At 40.4% G+C, this 15,983-nt stretch overlaps 1 protein-coding gene across 1 annotated transcript; it reads left to right on the forward strand.

Moving 5' to 3' along the window:
• Nucleotides 1–1,116: 1,116 nt before the first annotated feature.
• LOC139463446 (CDK5 regulatory subunit-associated protein 3-like) lies at nucleotides 1,117–15,753 on the forward strand. The gene is made up of 15 exons (XM_071244713.1): nucleotides 1,117–1,196; nucleotides 2,479–2,593; nucleotides 3,264–3,395; nucleotides 4,094–4,194; nucleotides 4,504–4,552; nucleotides 5,705–5,793; nucleotides 6,791–6,880; nucleotides 7,562–7,698; nucleotides 9,089–9,254; nucleotides 9,722–9,826; nucleotides 10,215–10,290; nucleotides 10,995–11,080; nucleotides 11,848–12,050; nucleotides 13,039–13,210; nucleotides 15,025–15,753. The coding sequence occupies exons 2-15, from the start codon at nucleotides 2,536–2,538 to the stop codon at nucleotides 15,094–15,096; spliced, it is 1,536 nt and encodes a 511-aa protein (XP_071100814.1). The 5' UTR covers nucleotides 1,117–1,196; nucleotides 2,479–2,535; the 3' UTR covers nucleotides 15,097–15,753.
• Nucleotides 15,754–15,983: the final 230 nt, after the last annotated feature.

A 15,983-nucleotide genomic window follows, 5' to 3' on the forward strand; every position in this document is an offset into this window, starting at 1 on the left:
TGTTTTCTTAATCACCAAACGTTTCAACAGGCTCATCTACACCAACATTTAACACTTGGCAGTTGAGCTATGAGTGAGTGAATTTGAGTGAATGATGTTAAACACACAATCAACCAAGACACAAAGCCTGACCACCCAAGCACTGTGTGTAGGTGCGCGTGCACACGCACACACACGCACACACACACACAAAGAGTCCTATCCCTCTGATATACCATGTGTCAGTTTAGCATGAATACCCTACTCAGAGGCAGCAGTGCAGTCACACTAAAGCAACAGAAATCTTAGTCATGGCATTGCGGCCAGGACTGAGTGAGTGAGTGGGTTGTGTTTAACGCTGCTTTGGACAGTATTTCAGTTACATTTGGGCGTGTCAGAGGAAATCCCGAAGTGATGAAACAAGCGAATTACGGTGCTGACAAACCTAGAAACTTTAACCGGGATTCGATTTTAGGTGTGCCCAAGGGACGCAGCGAATTGCCGACTTCGACGATTGGATCACCCGCGTTGCCGTGTCCAGAAAAAGCTACAGATGTTTTGTTTTTTTATTTCTAAGTTTGTTCTGCAAATTCACAATGAAACCAAGTAGCCTTTTACTGAATTCGCCTCTGCGCGTAATAAATGTGACAAAACGCATTCAACAAGGGGCAAATCTAAATGAACGCCGTATTACAACGAGTGTTTGTTTGTTGTATAACCCCGCACTCCAGCTATATGACGGCGGTCTGTAAATAATCGAGTCTGGACCAGACAGTCAAGTGATTGACATCATGAGAATCGATCCACGATCCCGTTAGTCGCCTCTTACGACAAGCACGGCCCTACAAAATAACGAATGTCTATTGTTGGCTTGTCTTGATTCATATGGGTAACATAATAATATTAATATATTACCCCTCACCCTGGCATGCTTTGCACTTTCTCACGAGTATTCGGCTAAGAGGAAAAATGTCATATCGATTTGACATTCCCAATCAACCCATTGCACGACAATAAATAAACATTTTACAGCAGCTTCGTTCAGTTAAAAGCTCTTAACATCCCTAACAGTGTTCGGAGCTAGGGTGTCAACAAGATTTGAACCAATCAGAGTAGGCGTTATTAATGGGATACGGTTAAACACGTGTGCGGAAGTAGAGACAACTTGCACAACATACGGTGCAGAAAGTGAGAACCACGCTGTTGACGATTCACCTGTAAGTGAACATTTCTTGAATTAAATATTTGGGCAGATGTGTTCAGACTTATTATCCATGACATGTGATTTCATTGATTGCATTCTTATAACACCGATACGCTTGTCAAAGAGAAAACACCGGTTATCAATGTGTCACAAGTCAAATGTTAAAACTAATAACACCACTTCCAGTCGGATGCCTTGCCGGTGGTTGTGCTAATGCTTTCAGGATTTCCTGAATCACAGTAATATTTTACCATGTATATTTTTTTAATGTTAATACGGTGATCATACAACGTGATCATATCTTGTTTGAGCGGAAAAAATCCACTTACCCGTTTTTGACACCATATGCCATGGGCTGTGACATATGTTAGCAGTAGCCCCAGTAGCAGAGATTCCGTTTACAAGTATATCATGATATCCGCATTTAATGTTATAAAACATATTTTGAGAAAGAGCAGGATATTTGTGCAACTTTGAAAAAGATGCAGGGAATTTATGACAACCAACATTTATGTTTGCTTGCTGTTATCACTTGACATGATCATCCGAGCTGGTGACAGAATTAGTTGCATTTATCATATCCACTGTTAGTAATTATTATCAGGTGATGTATTTTTGACATGTCGTTTGTGAGCCCCTAGGTTGAATCCCCTGTTGCTTCATAGCAAAAAGAGGTTAATCCATGGCACCCCCGTACTTGCTACTCTGCCTGGCGATCGGCATTTGGTTTGTTGGTTTGTTGTTTAACGCAGCACTCAGCAATATTCCAGCTATATGACGGCGGCCTGTAAATAATCGAGTCTGGAGCAGACAATCCAGTGATTAATATCATGAGCATTGATCTACACAATTTTGGGATTGATGACATGCATCAACCAAGTCCGCGAGCCTGACCACCCGATCCTGTTAGTCGCCTTTTACGGCAAGCATAGTCACCTTTTACAGCAAGCATGGGTTGCTGAAGACCTATTCTACCCTGAAATCTTCACAGGTCCGGCATTAGGGACTGGTCTTATATTATAGGGGAGGGTTGGTGAGATTGGACTTAGGACTATATCATATTTTGCCCTACCCCTCCCCCAATTTTGTGCAGCATCTTTTCATGACACCCCCCATAATCATGATAATACAGGAGCAGTCTCTATGTAATGTTCACATTTAGTTACTTTTTCATGGTCGTGTATGTATGTTGCTGTAAAAATGCGAAAATCATGACAGCAACTTTTTAAGGCCCATTTCACCTCACCTCACCATCACATATGTTTATGTTATGAATTAAATTCATTTTTCAACAGATGTCACAAGTTGAGGAAACATATAACAAGTGTTGGTGAATTATTAGTTTGACAAACATGGCGCAGCAGATGGCTGAAAGTCTTCCTATAGATATTCACTATAACAAGTTGCTTGGTAAGTATTATGTGAATTTGTGTCGTGCTCTCACAGGTTAAGAATTTGGGTCAATTGAGTCAGTTGTTCTACTAGACATGTTCTAGTCAGATCCATATGTTACAGAAATACTACAGTTACCGACACAGTATACAGGAACACTTGTACAATGTTTGATTGTGTTCTTTATCCAGTTCCTCAAATAAGTACTGGTAGCTTCAAATAAGTCTTTAATTGTCCTTTTAGAATGTTTAGAATTGATGTTGTTGGTATGCATGGTAACATGCAGAACATTCATGGCAATTTCTTTTTTTCCATCACTGCATCACCACAGGGCAGATAACAGAAGTTTTATCAAGCTATAGTATTGATAGACCCTGATACAAATATGTCCCATACATACCATGCAAGTCTATAATGTTTGGCAAGTCTAGATTACTGCAGTATCAGGTATCAGAAAATGAAGAGAATCTCTGGGCTCCTTTTTCACACATTGTACTCATGTGGGGAGTTGAACCTGGGTCTTCGGCTTAATGAGTGAACGCTTTAACCACTAGGCTACCCCGTCATCCCTATTCCAGGTGCAAAGAGAATAAGCATAATTGGGTATGTGCAGATTAAGCTCTTCATTGTTTCCTATCAGTGGTTACTAAGACGTTATTATGTTGTCTTTGATATTTTGTGTGTTTAGACTGGCTGGTGAGCCGGCGCCACTGCAGTAAGGACTGGCAGAAGGCGACTATCACCATCCGGGAGAAGATCAACACTGCTATACAAGACATGCCGGAAGTAGAGGAGATATCGGCACTGCTGGAAGGAACTTGTACGTTTTGGTTTTATTGGTGCTGCAATTTAGTAATTGAAATTTGAGGAATATTATTTATGAACTGGAAACATGGAAATCACGTACCCAAAGGATATTTCTTCTTTTGGCTTCACTATAAATAATTTGAAATATTAAGATTCATTCAGAATATATATGATATATAGCTCGGGGAAACTCTGAAATTGTGTACATTATTCATTACAAGATAGACTCGGATGGTTGTGCCAAATATCTAGTGCAGCGATTTGACATGGGAAATTTAGAGGACTTTAGATAATTTGAATACCTTCTATATACTAGATGTGATCTACTAAACGTGTAGGAAGTGTGGGTTGCAGTGTGAAATCAAAATTGTGAAGTGAAAGGAAGTTGTTGCTTGGGGTTTCTTGTGAGAGTTACTTCCCTTTTCCATATCAATTTATGATGGGGACTACAGAAACATGAGATAAGAAATTCTCTTGAAGTTGTTGTTTTTAATACATATTTAAGATAATTGTATTCATAAGCCATTTAACTCAAATCTACCTGAAATGAGATGAAACTGCGTTTTTGAAAGAAGTAAACGTGTTGTCTCACCCCTGGTACCCACCTCGACTCAAACTGTCGCCTTCAGTATTATTGTTCCAGTGTTTAACAGTGAGTGCCCACTGCCATGTTTATACACGGAGTCTGTGACATTGAATTTTCTCCTTTAGATATCAACTATTTCCATTGTTTGACAATCCTGAGGCTTTTGAAGGAAACGGAATCAGGAAAGAAGAATATTTTTGGTCAATATTCTTCTCAACGAATGAAGGTAGGTTTATAATTTGGTTTGTATGTGTATTGACATTGTACTAGGGTAGTGTGACTGACCAATAGCCAAGTCTTGGGCGATGTAAGCTTTACACTGATTGGTCTAAGCACTCATTTTTTTCATTTTCGCAGAAACCAGGCAGTGTCTTGACTAGTTGGTTAAAAATAGTGATGCAAACAGACCTTATGAACTAACAGGTGATAGAGAAACATGGTGTATTCAAACCGGTAACATCACCAATCTGTAGTTGACATAAATTCATTTTTTTGCTTCATTACAAATTACATATACAGTACCTTCTATTTTCAGGATTGGGCTGAAATTGTGAAGCTTTTTGAAAAAGATGGGGTATATCTTGGTAAGTGAATATGTCCAATGTGACATAGATGTCATATTCTCATTACAAGTGATATGAGAGACAGAGATAGGTGTTTGTAGGATATTATTTACTATTACTATACAGCTGATTCATGAGAACCGAGCGTATTGTTTAGACCTTCATGTTTGAAAATACACTGTTCTATTTTGTTCAGCCTGTTATAGCACTATTCTATTTTGTTCAGCCTGTTACAGCACTGTTCTATTTTGTTCAGCCTGATAAAGCACTGTTCTATTTTGTTCAGCCTGTTACAGCACTGTTCTATTTTGTTCAGCCTGTTATAGCACTGTTCTATTTTGTTCAGCCTGGTACAGCACTGTCCTATTTTGTTCAGCCTGTCACAGCACTGTTCTATTTTGTTCAGCCTGTTACAGCACTGTTCTATTTTGTTCAGCCTGTTAGTGCTGTTCTATATTGTTCAGCCTGTTAGTGCTGTTCTATATTGTTCAGCCTGTTAGTGCTGTTCTATATTGTTCAGCCTGTTACAGCACTGTTCTATTTTGTTCAGCCTGTTAGTGCTGTTCTATATTGTTCAGCCTGTTAGTGCTGTTCTATATTGTTCAGCCTGTTAGTGCTGTTCTGTATTGTTCAGCCTGTTAGTGCTGTTCTATATTGTTCAGCCTGTTAGTGCTGTTCTATATTGTTCAGCCTGTTAGTGCTGTTCTATATTGTTCAGTGTATTGTAGCACTGTTCTATATTGTTCAGTGTATTGTAGCACTGTTCTATATTGTTCAGTGTATTGTAGCACTGTTCTATATTGTTCAGTGTATTGTAGCACTGTTCTATATTGTTCAGTGTATTGTAGCACTGTTCTATATTGTTCAGTGTATTGTAGCACTGTTCTATATTGTTCAGTGTATTGTTGCACTGTTCTATATTGTTCAGTGTATTGTAGCACTGTTCTATATTGTTCAGTGTATTGTAGCACTGTTCTATATTGTTCAGTGTATTGTAGCACTGTTCTATATTGTTCAGTGTATTGTAGCACTGTTCTATATTGTTCAGTGTATTGTAGCACTGTTCTATATTGTTCAGTGTATTGTAGCACTGTTCTATATTGTTCAGTGTATTGTAGCACTGTTCTATATTGTTCAGTGTATTGTAGCACATGTTCTGTTTTCCTGTTTCAGGGGAGGTGGCACAGATGGTGTCACGCAATGTTAATTATGAGATTCCTGCACTGAAGAAACAAATAGGCAAATGTCAACAAATTCAAAAGGTGTGTTTTGAGTGTTTATGAATGGACAGCTGAGATACCTGGTAACACGTCATATCTGGGATAACACTTTCTTAGTAAAGTATAGATTCTCGTACGTTTTGGGTTGAGTCCCATCCAGGATTCGAATCCACACTGCCAGAGTGAGGCACCTAATCGCCACCACACAAAGTCAGTGATCTAAACCACTCGGCCACCGAGGCTTCCACAAAATGAAAGTTCGACAACTGGTAGTCTAGATCACGTACTTTGTGTACCCCTCTGACAAGTGTAAATTGGCACAGCTCCCATGGCCAAAAGCTATGAACACACAATGTCATTTATAAAGTGGTCAAATGTAACAAATGTTATATCTGGGATAACACTGTATTAGTAAAGTACAGATACTTGTACTTATTTGGGTTGAGCCCAGCCAGGATTCAAACCCACACTGCCAGAGTCAGGCACCTAATCGCCAGCACACAAAGTCAGCGATCTCGCCCACTCAGCCACCAAGGCTTCAGATATAACATTTGTTACATTTGACCACTTTCTAAAAGGCATTGTCTGTTGACAGCTGAGATACTTCAAACATGTTTAGGTTCATTCTGAAACTACACTTTAATCATGTTAATATGAAACATGTTGAGAAATAAGGTTCCTTGTAATATATTCCCATTTTCATTGCTCCCTGTACTTCACACTGGTAATATTGTAGACATCCCATTGAGAACTTTGTTCAGATGGGGAACATTGGTGACCCAGTGTCCTAGATGTTCGTATGGTTTTTATTTATTTGCTCAGTAGTATTCAAGCTGTATGGCGTCGGTCTGTTAATAATCGGGCCATGACTAGACAATCCGGTGATGGACATATGTTCCCGGGGGCTGAGAATGACATTTGAGGGCACCCTGATCCATTGGCCAGGGTAATAATTATGTCGGGGTACGAGCAGCTGTGGAAGTTGGCACTATGGATACAGTGGTTCTATGTTTAATTCCTGCGGTATGTTTTCTTGCAGGATTGTACCAGGAAGGAGGCCGACTACAGTACCAACCAATCAGAGTTGAGGCGGAAGTATGACGCCTCCTGTAAGCAGATGGGTATAGAGGTATTACGTGTTATCAAGCAATTTCAAGATTATACAGAGGCCAAAATTTGTCACCAAGTCTGCAGCAAATGAAAATTTTCGAAAAAGGAATAAAAAAAATTCCAATTCATGTTAGGGAGGGGGAGAGGATTGTTCGAAGAACTGTATGTCATGTTTTGCTGACCCCATCAATTTTGTGTAGCATTTTTTCATGCCCACCCCAAACACATGTAACATTTTTTTGATGTCCCCCCTCCCTTTAATAAATGACCAGTTCCTAAATAATGTTCACATTTTAATTTTTTTTATTTGAAAAGAATAGAACTGTATGATTTTTTCTTGGACCTCACCACATATTAGTGATATATTTTTCGGATTTTTTCATGACACATGTTATATAGACTATGTGTCATTAAACTTTGTATCAACTATGTCTCATTAAACTTTTACTCAGTTATGTTTATAATATTTGTAAATTGTTTCAATCAAGCTCTAATGAGACTACACAGGGCTGAGTAGAAATACATTTTGAAAATGTTTATCGGGAATATCATCAAGTCCAATGTGCATTTACTCTTTACCGTTTCTATGAAAATGAAAGATGTTGTGATATAGTTCCCAGCTGTGCTGTCTTTAACAGCCTGTTTTAAGGCGCTATAGATGACATTTGGTGTGTATGGTTATTATCTGTTCATGTTTCAGGGAAAGAAGATAAAGTCAGAGTTAGCTGCCCTTGTTAGAGATCTTCCCACTGAATATCAGAAAATGGCGAAGACAACAAAGTCGCTTCAACCAGCAGTTGATTATTATCAAAACTTTGTGTCATTTGTTATGAAAAGGTAATGAATGTGTAACACTTGCTTGGTGTTCATTGTATGTAGTTGCATTATCCAATCAGCTTGTGTTGTTTTATTTAGTCGTTAGGAAGATAGTGTCATGGGAAATTGTTTAAAAATTGACTAAAACCCTCATCTGAAAATGTATGCTTTAGGCTCGGTCCCTTTACTTTCTACTCAACACAAACAGGCCACGAATAATTTACCAAGCTAGCGAACCTGATCATCCGATCCATTTGCACCTCTTTGGACAAACATAGGTTGTAAGGGATCTATTTTCGGGAATCCCCATGGGTATTTTGTATATATATATTACACAATGTTGTGACAAATATTGTATATTTCACAATTAAATTGAAGGATGATGTAATCTGATTGGCTGATTACGCTAATTTTGAAGTGGTTAATGAGTGATAACCACTTCTGACCATATCATTGCACTGAATATGGATACATGAAAAAGATTCTTTTAAAAAAAATGCATTTTGGTGATGGTAGAATGGAGATAAACCTATTCTGTTTTTTAGTTATGTTATGGTTCATTGTTAATTATACACCAGTGTTACATTCAGTCACATTTGTGTTACTCTAGTCTGTGTTTAATCAACAATGAAGCACCTCAAAATTTAACACAGAATAGGTTTATCCCCTAAACTAGTCTTGCATCATTAACATCATCAGTAGAACATACTTATGTTTGCATCAAAGCCTTAAACCTAACTAATCTCATTAAAATCAGATCTTAGTTCTCGCTATCACTAAACAAAGATCTGAGGACATCCCATTACGGGTTACGTCAGAATGACCTTTCATCTGACAAATCAGAGCGTCGCTTACCAGATCATGAAAGTCAGAATGTGTTTTCTCATCATGCAACCTCGAAAACGATAACAGGGGGTATTCCAAACGACAGTTACGTCCCGTACGACTGATTCCGTCAAAATTATCGTCTATCTCTTGCTTCCGTGGGTCAAACATTTGAACAGAGGAGGCGTTGCACAGTACATGGGAAGAACTGTCATACAATTTCAACCATATATTAGACATTCCTGAATGTTCGTTTGTTCAGTTTGCAAAATTTTAATCGAGAACTGTGCTAGCATAAATTTCAAGCGTATTCTGAAATGGAAATCGCCAGGCTAAAATGAGTACCGTAAAGCTCGAGAAAGCTGCTTTCTAATTGGCTGATGTTTGTCATTTCAGTGGTTGGTCAAAGTTCGCGAAAGGTCGTTCTGATGTGACCCGTAATGGGATGTCCTCAGATCTTTGTTGAGCGATAGCGAGAACTAAGATCTGATTTTAATGAGAATGAAACCTAACAAGCATCTGTGAAAAATTATATGCTCAACATTTCAACATATTACATGATGATATTTCTTTTTTATTATTTCAGTGACAAGTTTGAATCCGAATCCCTCCAGTTTCTAAAGTTTATCATATCTAATGGCGATGTTACGACGTACCAGTGGCGTACAGGAAGTGCTCCTGTTAAGGTGGAAGACACGAATATACAGATTGACACTACTGATGAGCAGGAGGTCGTGGAGGAGACAGGCGATGTAAGGATTGGTTTCATGATTTGGTGGAGTGAGTGTGTGAGTTTGATTTAACACCACTTTGAACAGTATTCTAGTTTTATCACAGCGTGTCAGCTTAATGTAGGAGGAAAGCCTGAAGTGATGCAGGTCTGAGACGTTTACCACTTTGGTCAAACCCACAGGCACAGGAAAGTGCTGACAAACCTAGAAACATAATGGTGGCGAACTGGACATGGAAACCAGGCTCATAGGCTTCTGGCATGCCCAAGGGATGTAACTCTGCACAGCAAAATCATGGTGCATTAGATGACTGGGCCATCTGTCCCCCTGGTCGAGGGTTGGGTATGTTCCCAATGAGCTCAACAAACATTCTCTGTTAAACTGCATACACATCAATGCTCATATACCCTTCATTTTAATCAGACGTGGTGTGAATTTGTGTTCTTGTGTTTTGACTGTAGATACATCCATATATTTTTTTGTGTCAGATTGACTGGGGAGGTGAAGAAGACCAGATAGACTTTGGTGCGGACATAAACCTGGACATCACAGACATCACTGTCGAGAGCGGCGGAGCAGAAACGGAGCTGAAAGTAATTATCACATGTTTTTGTTGTTTAACGCCGCACTCAGCAATATTCCCGCTATATGACGGCCTCTGTAAATAATCAAGTCTGGACCAGACAATCTAGTTATTGGCATCCTGAACATTGATAGGATACCATGACATGCATCAACCAAGTCATCAAGCCTGACCACCCTATCCCGTGAGTCGCCTCTTACAACAAGCATAGTCGCCTCTTACGACCAGCACAGGTTGCTAAAGACCTATTCTTAACCCAGGTCTTCATGAGTCTATCACATATTGAGCAGTGTAGTAGATGCTTGTATCTGTTGACCGAGTGATGATATTCAGTGTTGGAATTAGCATGAAATGGCACTGCCTTGACATGTGTTATTAATCTTCCTCTGTCCATCTAGGGGGAAGATGAAAATGGTATCGACTACGGTGACTTGATTGAAGAAGAAACTAAGGATATCTCAGTGGCTACTACAGGTACACTCTTTGATGTATATGGTTTGTAATGGTATTGTTTTCATATTCACATCATTTCCGCCCCTCCTTGTGGCAGAGGGATAGCCTAGTGGGGAAATTGTTTGCTCGTCCATCCAAATGCCTGAGTTCAATTTCACATATGGGTACAATGAGGCATATTTCTTGTGTTCTTTGCAGCTTAAGATCATTCTCACTCACTCTCACTCACTCTCACTCACTCACTCACTCACTCACTCACTCACTCACTCACTCACTCACTCACTCACTCACTCACTCACTCACTCCATCTCCTGAGATGTCTTGTTTCAGGCTTCTGGAACATAGCAAAGGGGGGTAACTCTAAACAGTTATTCTAACAACTGCATTCTCTTTTCTAACCGTAAACATTTACCTTTTCAACTTTCCTCCAGAACTCCTTGGTTGATTGACCTAAGATTTTGTCAGTAGCCTTGACCATCAGAGCCCCAAGGGTCTATTTTCTAAATTGAATACAGTTTCAAATATAATCACATTGATTCCAATGAAATTTTATCATGTCGATTTATCTTTAGTTTTGAGATAAAAAATTACTGGGCACAATTAGTTCCTGTTGTGGAATACGCTTTTGTTTTTTTACAATGTCTGAAAATGGACTGGCAGATCTGTGACACCAGTAGTTCAGTGAGGATAATTCTCGAGCCTACAGTGAAGTGTTCTAATTGCAGGTGATGGTGTGGCCAGGGGGAAGGATGCCCTGTCTGTTCTTGACAACCCAGACACAAGGAACGAATTCATCAATGACCTGTTGGAGGTAACAAAATTCAGAACCAAATACCACAATGTTTGCATGTTTGTTTGGAGCATGATACGTATATATGTGGGTTTTTTTAAATCTGGACAGCACACAGTAAATGTTTAGCTATCAGGTGCTCCTGAAGACTATTTTGTTGAAGTGTAAATACCGCTTACACAATGTCTACACTGAAAATCAGCACAACATTCCTGCACTGCCCTGGCCGGTTATTTCTCCAAACCTCTCCGATAGAACATGTCTGGGATGAGATGGAACGAGGCCAACAACAGGACCAGAATTAGGCAGCAATGCTCGAGTCGGGACACCTGGTGCCTTGTCAGTATCGATGCAAATGGTGGTCACACCAAATATTGACATTGTCAATTTAGTTGTTACACCACAATTGCACATTGTAATGAGTTACTGATGCTATTTATATTTTCTTTGTGTCATTTCATACCCAGATTTTGTATTACTCACACAAATGTTTTTTTAAAACTGAGCTTAATACATAAATATATAATTTCATGATGGTCATGATGTCAGTTGCTGGATTGGCTGGTCCAGACTCAATTATTTACAGACCGCCGTCATACAGCTTGAATATTGTCGAGTGCGGCGTTAAACACAAAACAACAACAAGAAACAAGAAAACAAAATGAAAAAATAGTTCGACCATATTTTCGAAGTTAAAGGGTTACATGACCAACAAATCTTAGATACATAACTGTGTGTGCAGTGTAGCTTGCTGTCAGATTCTAAAAAATGTGAAACGTTTTCTTCAGCTGGAAGCTTTCCTGACTCAGAGGTTGTCGGAGATGTCCTCAGAGGATGATGTGTTAGCTGGGAGTCAGTTCCAGTCAGCGCCATCTGCCATACAGATTGATGCTTCCAAGGTCAAGGACATGCTGAATAAGGTCAAGGGCATATTGGAGCAGTTGACCTCAGTACAGATGCAGCACCTGTTGCTGATCAGGAATTCTCCCAGGTAAGGTGATGACGTGTTCGGCCAAAGCAAAAAAATATTATGTTTCTGGTCCTTGCCCACATAATTTTAAACCCCAACATAGTGCTTCAATGTTTCTGGTCCATGCCCCCATCATTTCAACCCCCACGTAGGGCTTTAATGTTTCTGGTCCATGCTCCCATCATTGTCAACCCCAACGTAGGGCTTTAATGTTTCTGGTCCATGCTCCCATCATTGTCAACCCCCACGTAGGGCTTTAATGTTTCTGGTCCATGCACCCATCATTGTCAACCCCCACGTAGCGCTTTAATGTTTCTGGTCCATGCTCCCATCATTGTCAACCCCCACGTAGGGCTTTAATGTTTCTGGTCCATGCTCCCATCATTGTCAACCCCCATGTAGTGCTTTAATGTTTCTGGTCCATGCCCCCATCATTGTCAACCCCCACGTAGGGCTTTAATGTTTCTGGTCCGTGCCCCCATCATTGTCAACCCTCATGTAGGGCTTTAATGTTTCTGGTCCATGCACCCATCATTGTCAACCCCCACGTAGCGCTTTAATGTTTCTGGTCCATGCTCCCATCATTGTCAACCCCCACGTAGGGCTTTAATGTTTCTGGTCCATGCTCCCATCATTGTCAACCCTCATGTCAGGCTTTAATGTTTCTGGTCCATGCTCCCATCATTGTCAACCCCCATGTAGGGCTTTAATGTTTCCGGTCCATGCTCCCATCATTGTCAACCCTCATGTCAGGCTTTAATGTTTCTGGTCCATGCTCCCATCATTGTCAACCCCCATGTCAGTCTTTTTTATTTGTTATATTTTTAACCAGAGACAGGTAACTGTAACCTGCTTATCCAAAAACGAATGAAGCAAGATGCCTCTGGTGTCAATGCAGGTTGTGTAGGGGGAATAGTGTGAGGCATTTTCGAGTGTAGATTAGACATCGCTCTACTGAACTTTAATGGATGCCTTCCACACAAACGCACACATTCCTTCCCTTCATCAGGTATGTTGAGAGACTGAGGGACTCCTTGAAGCAGACGCTGACCCTGGCTGACAAGATGGTGTTCTACGAGAAGGAGATGGTTGTGAAGAGGAAGGAGGCCCTGGAGGAACAAGGTCAGCTGGAGCCCAAGCTGGACACTCTGGTCAGCAAGACAAAGGTCATGCAGAAGCAGGTCAGTGGACGCATTGTGTCTCATCTCAGCTCACCATGTAGGAGCCCACGAAGTTTCATCATCGCTCATCAAGTGAATCATATCTCCATTCTATTCTCATAAATACCCAGAACCCAATTGCCACTGAAGCTTCATTTTCGATGAGCTCAGTCAGTGCTCTTTCTTACTGACCGCCTCCGTGGTCTAGTGGTAGAGCGTCAGCCCGGAGAGCGGAAGGTCCGGGGTTCGATCCCCAGCCGCGTCTTACCAAAAGACGTTAAAAGATGGTACTTGTTGTTACCCTGTCTGGCGCTCGGCATTAAGGGGCTAAAACAAGGACTGGTCGGCTCGGAGTCAATATACTGTGTCTGAGTGGGGTATACATGTTAAACTGCGGCATGGTATCTCAGTGAGCTAGCACTATAAATCTGGACTAGTACAAAGCAGCCACACAAACACACACACGTACATGCACGTCGCTATATAAGTGCAAAAATCTTGGATGCGACGTTAAACCAAATTTCACCTCACCTCTTTCTTACTGAGCAGTGAATTTCAGTCACAAAGTCACCATATGGGCATAAGACTTTGTTCAAATGTGCCTCTGTTCACCTAGCAGGGTACCCAGTATGTGAGGTTAGTCACGATATGGCTGACATATTGCCGATGTGACTTAAAACTTAACTCACTCACTCAGTATGTGAGGTGGATGTAAAAAACCCTCTTGCATCCGTAGGCAGCTTGGGTTGTATACTCCCCGGGGAGTTGAGAATGATAACTGAAATGCAAACGGATCCACTGGACGGGGAACAAATAAAACCACACTTGAGAAGATACTAGTACCTGGATACCTGCGGTATATAAATGTATAATATAACAGTAATATAATAATATGAACCAGTCTCAAAATGAAGCCATGCTAACGAATAATGACAGAGCATTGTTCAACTGATGCAAGTTGCAATATTTCAGTAATGTTACTGTAATGTAAACTGTTGGATATTTTTAAGAGTTGTTAGATATATATATAAGAACTTTTATGATAACTCCATGTCAGAATGATGAGACAAATGAAGATCCAGGGTGGAATAGGTCTTCAGCAATCGATGCTTGCTGTAAAAGGCGACTTTGCTTGTTGTAAGAGGCAACTAACGAGATTGGGTGGTCAGGCTCGCTGACATGGTTGATGCATCTCATTGTATCCCAGTTGCGTGGTTTTAGGCGTCTGATGTTAGCTCCGGCTCCAGCTCGTGGTATATAACCTAGCGCGAGACACATTAAAACCCATGTACCCAGAGTGATCCTGCTGTGTAACCGGGGTAAGAGTGTCCGTCTTATCTGCCTGTGTTTGTTGTAAGAGGTAACTAAATGGATTGGATGGCCAGGCTCACTGATTTCATTGGTTGTCATCGTATCCCCTGTCAATCACTGGATTGTCTGGTCTAGATTCAATAACTTACGACCCGTGAAGATGCCAGCGTAGAATAGGTCTTCAGCAACCCATGCTTGCCGTAAAAGGTGACTATGCTTGTCGTAAAAGGCGACTAACGGGATTGGGTGGTCAGACTCGCTGACTTGGTTGATACATGTCATCGTATCCCAATTGCGTGGATCGATGCACATGATATCAATCACTGGATTGTCTGGTCCAGAATCGATTATTTACAGACCACCATCAAATAGCTGGAATATTGCTGAGTGCGGCGTTAAACAACAAACGAAGCAACCAATCAATAACTTACAGACCAGATCATATTGCTGGAATATTGCTAAGTGTGATGGTAAATGGAAAACAAAAGAAAATTTATGTTTAAGGTCATTTCTTTGTTTTGCAGATGGAAGGTGAAATATCCAAGAAGTATAAGGATCGACCAGTCAACATAATGGGAGAGATCAACACAATATAGTGGACCATGTTACCATGTACAGTTACGGATAACCACATTTCTCTGACATTGGTCAGCAGTTTTGAATGAGGACGGTGACAAGACAATACAGCTAGTCATGGAATCTCTGGACCAGTGTGTCACCATTAATACTGATGCTTTCATTTCCGCTTTAAAACATCAAATAAACATGAGTGAGTGAGTGAGTTGGTAAAAAAGCCATTTTAACAATATTCCAGTTATGTCATGGTGATGAGCTTGATGTGGGAGGCAAGACCAAAATAAAGATGCTGTCATGGAACTGTTTTAAATGACTGGTCCCTCAAATGAAATAAGGGTCTATGTAACCAGTTTCCAGTACATATGCATGGGTACACTACTGTGAAAGATTTCTACACAGAGGGATGCCTGTATTTGTAACCTTGGTAAAAACATTTTCATTATTACCCTGTATGGTTTAGGTATCTAAACTGAACAGAAAAGTTAGGGATCACTACAAAAAAATATTCCGATAAATAGTCAGGATCCCTACTTTATTGTTCAGTATGTTTATGAGAACTGATGAAAATTCATGACTTGTGACTGCATGCATTCGTTAAGATACAAACTGTTATTTATTGTTACTGTTGTATTCACTGTAACCTGTAAATAAATGAAATAAGACAGTAAAACATTGATTGAAAGAGAAAGTTACTTTTGTGATATGTTGGTCATCCAGTGTACTGGATAGAGCATCTGCTAGTAGAGATGAAGGTCGCTTCCGGTTTGTAATTACCAAACGACGTTTAAAGATGGTACTTGTTGTTACCCTGTCTGGCGCTCGGCATTAAGGGGCTAAAACAAGGACTGGTCGGCTCGGAGTCAGTATACTGTGTCTGAGTGGGATAACAATGTTAAACTGCAGCATG

The sequence above is a fragment of the Haliotis cracherodii genome, unplaced genomic scaffold, assembly GCF_022045235.1.
Source record: "Haliotis cracherodii isolate W230 unplaced genomic scaffold, xgHalCrac1.p SCAF_16, whole genome shotgun sequence".
Taxonomy (NCBI): domain Eukaryota; kingdom Metazoa; phylum Mollusca; class Gastropoda; order Lepetellida; family Haliotidae; genus Haliotis; species Haliotis cracherodii.

Excerpts from the sequence above, each read along its gene's own strand:
- LOC139463446 (XM_071244713.1), top strand. The coding sequence starts at position 2,536 with ATGGCGCAGCAGATGGCTGAAAGTCTTCCTATAGATATTCACTATAAC. Across the intron at positions 6,881-7,561 it reads GTAAGCAGATGGGTATAGAG|GGAAAGAAGATAAAGTCAGA; the intron begins GTATTACGTGTT and ends TTCATGTTTCAG. Across the intron at positions 11,081-11,847 it reads TCATCAATGACCTGTTGGAG|CTGGAAGCTTTCCTGACTCA; the intron begins GTAACAAAATTC and ends CGTTTTCTTCAG.